The following is a 9,017-nucleotide window of genomic DNA, read 5'->3' as shown; positions in this document are numbered from 1 at the left end:
CACTTTCCCCACCGCCCTCCTGCCTAATGCTTTTCACCCAACATGTGCCAAAGGGCTGGAAAAAAGCAGGGAACAGATTATGCCAGCGTTGCTTGTAAACCAGATGGACTGACTCATAGCAAGTCTGAGCTGCTCCGGCTGTTTGCTGGGGGCTGAACACAGGGCAAGCCATTGCAGAAGCCTGTTCTGCACCAAGGACACGTGCTGTCCCTCCCTGCCTTGCCTCTGGAGCCCCGCAGGCAGGGTGCCACCAATGCAAGAGGGGACAAACATCCCAAGAACCACCAGCACCTACAAAAGCCACCAGCTCCACGCTCCCCTCCAGCTGCCATCAGCCCTCAGCACAGACTGCAGAGGCCATGAAACAATACAGAAGCCACCAGAAGCCTCTTTGCTGCCACAGCAGAGCAAAAATGTCAACAGCTTGTCTGACATGGCAAGTATGCTGTAGGTGGAAGCAAAATAATTAGCTCTCTGTAAGAGAGTGCTCCGAGCTTGCCAATTTTCCCTTACAGACAAGGACACTATTCACAGACTTTAAATATAATAAACCTTTTCTCCCTCCTTTTCTGAACAAAATAACCTACAGAGAAAAATATTTGAAATTAAAAAAAAAAATATATTAAAAAAAGGTCAGTCTCCATAAGCAGTGTGGGAAAAAAGATGCAGGGCAACAAGTAAGGAAACCCAGGGCTGCTGGAGTTTCATAGCAGGAAAACTTCCTCGAGAATACAGTCAGACAACACCATGTACTTCTCTTGAAATGCAGAGCTCCCTGCTGATCACAGGGAGACCAGAAATGAATTTTTCACATCTAAAATATTCTACAATGACAAAATATTTCCTTGAACTCCTCCCCCAACACAGGTGGGCAGAAATATTCCCATTCCTATTGAAATTTTGGCAGTACAAATAAAAAATCCTTTTAGTTTAACCAAACAGTTTTGATGTTGCAAAAAGCATCCCTTCCCCTGCCAGAATCACACAGGGCATTGAGTTCCTTTTGACAAGGGCTGATATCTGACCTCTTTGAATTCACCATCCTGACTTGCTAACCTGCATCTCAGAGGGACGAGAATCCAGGAACACCCATGGCCAGCAAATGCAAAGAGCTAGGAGATGCAGACCAGCAAGGGTCAGCATGGGCACCACCGGGTGGTGGTACCTGGGATGCTGAGCACTTCAGGAAGGGTTAATTGCAACACACACAGGATGGTTCACAAGCTCTCCCCTCAGGAGCCAGACCGTGGCTCCAAGTGCATCCAGGGCTCCCAGTCTCAGGCTCAGCAGAGCAGGGATGGAGGAAGAAAGGCCAGTGCTCTCTTTTGCTATAGAAACCAGAAAAACACCCAGGAGATGGCTCTCTGCCCGGGCACAGGGCACAACCTTTGCTCTTTAGAGAGCTGTGACTGGGATCCCCCTTCTCTCACCAAGTTAATCAACACTTAGAGGTTGTTCATTTCACCCAGGGCATTTGTTATTGGATGGGCAGAAGAACGTATAAAATCCTTTAAAATAAACAGCTAAAAAGTTACCTTTTCAGTGGGAAGATTCACCAACCTCAAGAACCCCGAGTTTCTGCCAGCAACTAAAATAGCCAATGCATTTCAGAAGAGTAGAACTCACAGTGAGAGCTGGAGTTTGACCCAGGACAAGTTTCCTGATGTCTTTTATTAACAGCCAGCAGTTCCAAAACAGCCTCAAAGCTTTGCCTTAGTCAGGAGGACAACTTGCTAAAGAGATGGCAAAACTTTACAAGTTTTCCTCTCCTAGAAACAATTATTTGTTCTGATCATCCCCGAATTCACAACACAAGGTGTCTGGGTTCATCACACAACACTACAGTAGTGCTACTTAACTGTTTCAGTGAGGGCTTTGAAGTCAATGGGAAACACCCCAAGCCATAAGGTCTGCAAAAGGCCATCCCTCCCTCCCTCCCAAATGACAACTTTCAGACTACAACTGAAATAAAATAAAGACGTCTAAACCTACAACCTGTCACTCCTTCCAGAGCACAGGCTGAAGGTAGGTTTCAAGGCACTGTCTCCTATACACAGGTAGCTCATAAACATTAATTTATATGCAAACATTGTTCCTTAGCATTTCCCTTGGTAAGCCAGCCAAGTGGGAATGTGGCTTATTGGGATTCATTTCTAAACAAAGTTTTAAAGTGCTTTGAAAACTGATTTGCCTATAGGCTTCTTGTCTGCTGCGTTCTCTTCATAAAACTATGGCCTTGTGGTTATAACTCTGGACTGGGATTCAGCACATAAGACTTATTCCCAAGTACCATTTACCTGCTGGGTAGACTTTAGGCAAATCCTTGTCTGTGTCTCTGCTCCCCCTTCTAATAACCAGGATAAGGACACCAGGTCTCTTTTATAAAAGCATTCCACCGTGTATAGATGACAAGGGTATGTAATCACAAGCATTATTATTGCTTCAGTAACCTTTTCTTGCAACGTTATCCTGCATAAAGGATGGTAGACAAAGGCTTCTATTCTAGTTTGTGTTGTCACATTGCTACCTGTAGAAGCACTCTTGAATTTGCCCGAGCTCTGATAAAATATCTGCTGCATAAGTTGTTGATGGTGGTTGATCAAAATCACTCTGTTTCCGTCTCTGCTTTATGGGAAAGCCCCAGTTTTACTCCCTACAGTATTTCCAGTGACTTGCCAGGACTCTGAATGCTACAGCTCATGTTCAAAAGACAGAGCAGGTATGTTGGTTCCATGCCACCTGCTGCCCAGCTTTACAGAAGAGAACTTAGATCTCCATGTCCTTGGGAGAGGCAGTAAAAAACTTGCAAAAGGACGAGGCAGAGAGAAACCTCACTGCTTTGCAGGCAGACAGGGAGTGGCAGGGACCAGAGGGAGGTGACACAAAGACACCTGCTCTGTAGATGAGCTGGTGGAGACAGTGCCAAAGTCAGAGCAGCCGTCACCAGCAGCACTTGGGTCCATTATGCTACTCCAAGCAGCAAACTGCTGACCTAAGGAACCCAGGGAAGCATCAAAGAAAACACTGGGCTACATCACTTTTTCCAGTTTCCTTCCCCTCCAAGATTATGTGCATCCAGCTGACCCTAAGGACAGGGAGGGGTCACAGTGATATCCCTGCCACGCTCCCAGCCTCCTGGGGCACACTGATGCCCTGTCCTGACGTCTGCATATGTCTGCACACATCTGCTCCTTGCCTACACACCCTGTGGAAGTGACTGAGGTTGTTTTGCAGTTCTGCCCAGATTCTGGACTGGTAGGAACTTAGAAACCAGTCCAGGAGACAGCAGCCTCGTGCTGATTTGCCCAACAGGGCTTCTCCTGCAGCCACTCATGGTACCAGAGCCCAGCCCTGCCACAGCAGAGTGCTGCTGTGGGCTCCTGGGGCTTGGGACTCTGTGCAGCCAGGTCTGGTAAGGATTTCAGGTTCTGCAGTTAGGGGAAAGGAGTAGGAAAAAGGAAAAACTTGTTCCTCTAGGAGGTTGGGCAGCTATTTAATGAAGTTCACAGGTTTGGGATCACTTGGTTTTCCTGGCTCTCTGCTTTGCTGTGCTCAAGCACCACGCGCAGTTCCACACTCACAAGCTGCAAACAAGTGTGCCAGCACTTTGGGGGGAATGTTTAGTACAAAGCTTCAGGAGCACAAGGACAAGCAGGAAAGGCCAGTTTAGACTGCAAATCTCCTGCCAAGTGAAATTTTAAAGGAACTGAATAGCCCTCAGATTCCTCAGGGACTGATGAGAGAAGCCTGGAGAGCTCTGGTCTGGTACAGAGTTTGTGTGAAGGGGTCCCCCAAGGCATCCTGCCACTGCTCAGGCTGCTCATCCTGCAAGATGTCCCTGCAAGGTGCAATAACCTCCCTTCACCAAGGAACACCTTAGGCAATCTGATACTGTTATCAGCTTTCTTTTTTGTTTGTTTTAAAGAAAAGGTATTTCCAACTTAAGAGAATTAGAAGCTGCAGATGCTTTACATAGCCCAGCAGTTTAGTGCCTGGGATAATGAACATTTCTTTATGATACAGGATTTTCAAGAATGCCCAAATCTCCCGTCAACATCTATATCAAAGGGGTAGAAATCCAAAAAGTCCCTTGGCTAAACAGGTCAGGGCCTGCCCACAGAAAATGCAAAATGCTATTTTAAGGGAAGTACAAAGACTAGCTACAAAGTTGATGTCTCTCTGCAAGCTAGATGAGTTACATACCCACACAGAAGGCCAGTGAGAAGAAACCCTGAGCTGATTAAATTAACCATCCCCAAAATGCTCTGGCAAGGCAGGGTTACCTGCCCGGTACAGCAGTTTTTGCTTTCATCTCCAGGAAATGTCTGTTTATTCCAAATCCCTTTTGCTATAGTAACCAGGATTTAGAGAAAAGGAGGGAGGGGGGAAAAGAATTCCCCAGTACTTCACTAGAAAAGTTGTACTACCCCTGGCAGAGTCCTGCAGTTAAATACCTGGGGCCAAATTACATTTCAGATTTCATTTACATTTCCAGACAACCCCACAGACTTGATGCTTCAGCATCTCAACAGGCTCCTGCAGGAAGGAGCCCAGGTTTCCTGCCTTGCTCCAGGATCAGCTGCTGGAGTGTGTTGGGTTGTCTGGCAGAGTCACCCACTATCCCCTAGGAACAGACATTTCCCACAAGAAAGTCAAAGTTCATCACTCCAAAAAAGATTGTGCTCCCTGGTCATCTTATCCCTTCTTTGTCTTTGAGAGGAGACACTTGAAAGCAGCAAAGATACTCAAGCAGGAGACCAAAAGTTCCTCCCTTCCTTTGAGGTCTCTGTCTTTTTGTGTTGTTTTGAAAGGGGAAAAAAAACCAAACCATACAACCCTCAAGAGGGACACAACACACGAGGTCTGTTGTTTTTCTTTCCCACGTCCTAATAATCACCAGTGCCAATTCAGCACTATTGATTCTAAGAATTCAAACCCCACACCTTAGTCCCATTCCTCAGTCACAAAATAGCTTTTAAAAGCCTGTTTTTAAAGTTGTATGTATATTGGGTGAGGGGGATTTGTCTTTGTGCTTCCAAGTCCTACATTGCACTTCAGAAAAAAAAGACTAAAATGTGGCCCAGCCACAAGGACTCAAACCAGACTTTTTTTTTTTTAATAGCATGAGATTCTCAGCTTTCATTTGGTGCCCCCATTTCCAGCAGCTGGGATTTATGCAAAAGAACATCAAATGCCACAGGGCTTATAATAAAAATAAAATCAAATGATGAAAGCTCCTGCCACTGCTGTTTTGCAAGTCTCCCTGAGCTGTTTTCAACTGGCACTAGGACTGCTTGGCCTCTGCCATGAGCAAAGAAAAGAAGATGGGGTTGAATGGAACGAGATAACAACTGTTTGTGAGGGTACACCACCTCTGCACTGTTTTTATATGCCAAGGAAGTTCACTCTGGATGCTGTCATCTCATCAGCTGTATTCCTGGGAACTCATTGAAGTGTTCCAAGCCCCTGCCTGTGGTTCACAGAGAGTTTCTGCTCTGTCGCACATGAGAAGTGGGGCTCTCCTCCTTCAGCTTGGTGCTGGCCAGGTATAAAAGCAAGAGGAATTTGCTGGTTTATGCTTTCATTTCAGTGCTATGAACCTCAACAAAGCTGCTGTAGGATAAGCCAGTTCCCCTAGCACAGAGAGGTTTTATTCTCCATCAATATTGCATGTCACCTTCTGGTTACCGAAGCACAAAGCCCACACCCTGACAGAGAGGAGCCACAGGGACCTAATGCAGCCTGGGGGGACAAAGAACCTCTGCAGCAGCAGCCACCACTGGAGGCCAGGTTTCCTCACATATTTTCCTTGTTAGTTCAAGAGTCAGGGAACAGTCAACAGACTGATTTAGCAAGAGCCCTTCTCAGTGCCGAGCCCCTCTCAGCGCCGCCGGCTGAGACTGCTTGTGGCACTGCCTGAGCCGTAAATTATTCAGAGCCAAAGAGCTCCTGCCATCCAGGAGGTTGGGCAGTCTGTACCCCTTGCCAGCCTGTCTGTCTGCTCCTACTTCTACCCCTTTCTCACTTTGAACATTGTCTTCCCATGCCAGGCTGTGAGGACAAGGAAACCACAGCGGAACACCCACCAGACACGCACCCGCAGCGCTTGGACCCAAAGCCGGAGCCACTTCAAGCCAAAAGCACAGCAGAGTCCGCGCACCCATCGTGCAAGTGGATCATTTGCAAATGGTCCAGAAAAAAGCTGGCTGTAACAACTGCACAGAAACAGGGATGGGAACAAGACAGTGAAATCCAGTGTTTATATTTGGATGCAAATTTTCCCCAGCAGTGCTGGTGCCTGAGAAGTGGAAACCTTTGACTTTAGGGAGAACCTGGTAGGGACTAGAAGCCTTCCAGAAGTATAACAGCCTGGCTTATTTACTTCTCTCAAAGCCAGAAAAACACTAAAGCATTATTAAGAAGTGCCTGAACAATGAAATGCAAATGCCACTCAAATACTTAAATAAAGAGAATGATCCTTCCCCCAGAACAATGGACAGGGCTGTAACGTCTGCCCTCACGGGACAGCCTCATACAGGAGGCTCTTGTTCCAGTTGCTTCAAAAGAGGCTGTTTAATTTTAGTAGGTCGGCAAGCATATGACATTACAAAGCACTTCTTAGACAAAAGCAGAGCTGAGGAGCGCTGCAATCCATGTTCCCTACAGGAAGGAAAGCAAAGCTTCCTATTGCAGGGAGGAGGTGGAAGGGGAAGGGGCTGACATTTTAGAGAGAGCAAGGCCAACTTGTAAAATTCAGACAGAACAGGCCCAGAGCAAGGAGGTAAAAACTGCAAAACAGGGTAAAATATAAACTGGCCCCATCTCTCACCCAAGCTGGTGTATGTTTGCCTTTTTAATTTTACAGAGATTAGTTTTGCTGCAGTTGTAATCCATCCAAATCCCGAGTCCCCTCCTAGGAGAGATGTTTGCCTTTCACTTCCTTAGAAGGGTACATATTTACTTTGCTCTTTAATGTACCCAGGGCTCAGCATCACAGTCAGCAGCCATCCAAATGCCAGGTCTCTGGACAAATTGCAATCTGGCTGCTTTGTGCTGATGCACAGGAGGAAGCTCTGGGCCCCACAGCCCCCTGAGTGGGGTGTCACAGAGAATCTGGGGGCTTCACTGATGGACTTGAAAATAAGAAGGGACACTGACCCACGCTGACATTGCAAAAGGCACTTGCTGAATAAGCACACGTTGCCCAGCAGAACAGCACCTCTCCAGCATTGCTTAACCCAGGCATGAACTGGACATGGATTGTGTTATTCCAGTGACAGCCCTGGGGCTCAGCTCCCACGCTGGCCTGGGCTCCAGCACAGCAAGTCTCAAAAGCTGAGATCTTGTTGGGTTTTTTTTTAAACTCTAGTCACATTACCCTGGCAGACCACAAATGTACCTGATGCATTAAAAAGAGGAAGGAAAAAGTAACAGAGCTGCTGAACACACCCTTTGACCCTCCCCTGACTGCCACTAGTTACAGGGAGCAGCAGATAAACTGCCCAAGACAGGTTTGAAAAGTCTCATAATCACCTGCTTTCCACTGTCTTGACACAGGAAGACCTGCATACACACAGGCTCAGTTATTAGAGTCTAGCACAAGGCTAGTGTACCTGGGTTCATTCCCTCACCCTCTCCAGCCCCCTGCACTTTTCCTGTGGCAGAAGGAAAGATGCCTTTCACACTGACCTTCCTCTGCTACCAGGGACTCAAACCTAATAAGAAAGCAAGGGAAAAAATGTGAAAATATATATATCTATATATCTATATATCTGCCATGCTGAGAGAAAGAGATGCAGGAACCTGCTGTTCCAAGTACAGCACAACTATCCATTGCACTAACCAGCTGGATTGCACTTTGTGTCCCTGTGCCTTCACGACCACGGGAAATGGAGCTCTTGCCATCAGTTGCCTCTGCATTGCAGGTGCTGACCCAGGAACACAGCACAAATCAAAACACAAGGGTTACCCTCTCATCTGATTTTTCAAAGGACAGACTGAACAGGGAAGAAATGCTCTTTTTGGTGCTGCATTTTCTACCTTTACAAACTCCAAATGGGGAGAAAAAAAAAATAAAAATCCAACAACTCCAGTTTTCTCTTCACAGCGAAGAACCCTTCATCTTCCCTGGCCTGTTTACAAGCAGCTCTAGTTAGAAAATAGTTTGCCCATGAAAGCAAGTGGAGAAAATCCAGGCAGTGATCAGGCAGCGAGCAGAGCACAACATGAGCAATTTCAAACTCGCACCGATGCTTCAAGCTGCTCCAGAGATTTTGCTTTGCCATAAACGAGCCACTTCCTCTCTGCAGAGTGAGAAATGCACAGCTGTACAGCTCACACACAGCCACAGGCTCTTACCCAGAGCTTGCCATCCCAATAAAATGCTCCCAGCAGCTTGACGATGTGCCGGTGGTCGCAGGTGGCCAGTATTTCAATCTCCACCATGTAATCCTCCAGTTCATCTTCACTCTTTGTTTCAATGACTTTGGCAGCTGCTAAGGCACCAGTTTCCTTATTCTTAGCCTGCAAGACAAAACCAGCATGAGTACGACAGCCAGGAGCACACAGTACTTGCACAATTCCCACTCCTCCAATTCCCATTCTTGGTACCAGCCACAACACAAGAATGGAAACTTGCAAGCCCAAAACATCCTCCTCCCTCCCTCCAGTCTCTAATGCCCACACCACTTCCCATCATGGGGAGAAAGAGGCTTTTAGAAAAGATGATGCCTGCTATTATTTGTACCATGCAAAAGATGGAAGCAAGAAAACCTCAGAGTATAGCAGCTCTCTTCTAATAGCATACGTGACAGCTCCATTTAATACAAGTCCTGAGTGCACAGACCGTCCAGCCAAATCCACAGTACAGCTGTGAACCATCTCCTCCCCAAACATCCCTGCACTCCCCATCCTCACCAATGTACTTTTCTGTAACACGCAAGAGAAATGTAGGGATCATCTTTCTGGCAGGTAACCAAGAAGGGCGCATTTTTATTTCCTAGGACCTGCAGGCATTC

The 9,017-nt window shown here is 46.8% G+C and overlaps 1 protein-coding gene across 1 annotated transcript in view; it reads right to left on the bottom strand.

The window, feature by feature from the left end:
* The window catches only part of STK10 (serine/threonine kinase 10), a 50,659-nt gene that overhangs the window by 26,671 nt on the left and 14,971 nt on the right, over window positions 1-9,017 (bottom strand). The window contains 1 exon segment of the mRNA XM_010002073.1: window positions 8,359-8,523. Coding sequence (XP_010000375.1) covers window positions 8,359-8,523 — 165 coding nt within the window.

This window comes from Chaetura pelagica, unplaced genomic scaffold, assembly GCF_000747805.2.
Source record: "Chaetura pelagica isolate M959 unplaced genomic scaffold, ChaPel_1.0 scaffold356, whole genome shotgun sequence".
NCBI lineage: Eukaryota > Metazoa > Chordata > Aves > Apodiformes > Apodidae > Chaetura > Chaetura pelagica.
Note: the sequence above shows the minus strand (reverse complement) of the source record. Positions and strands in the feature narration are given on the sequence as shown.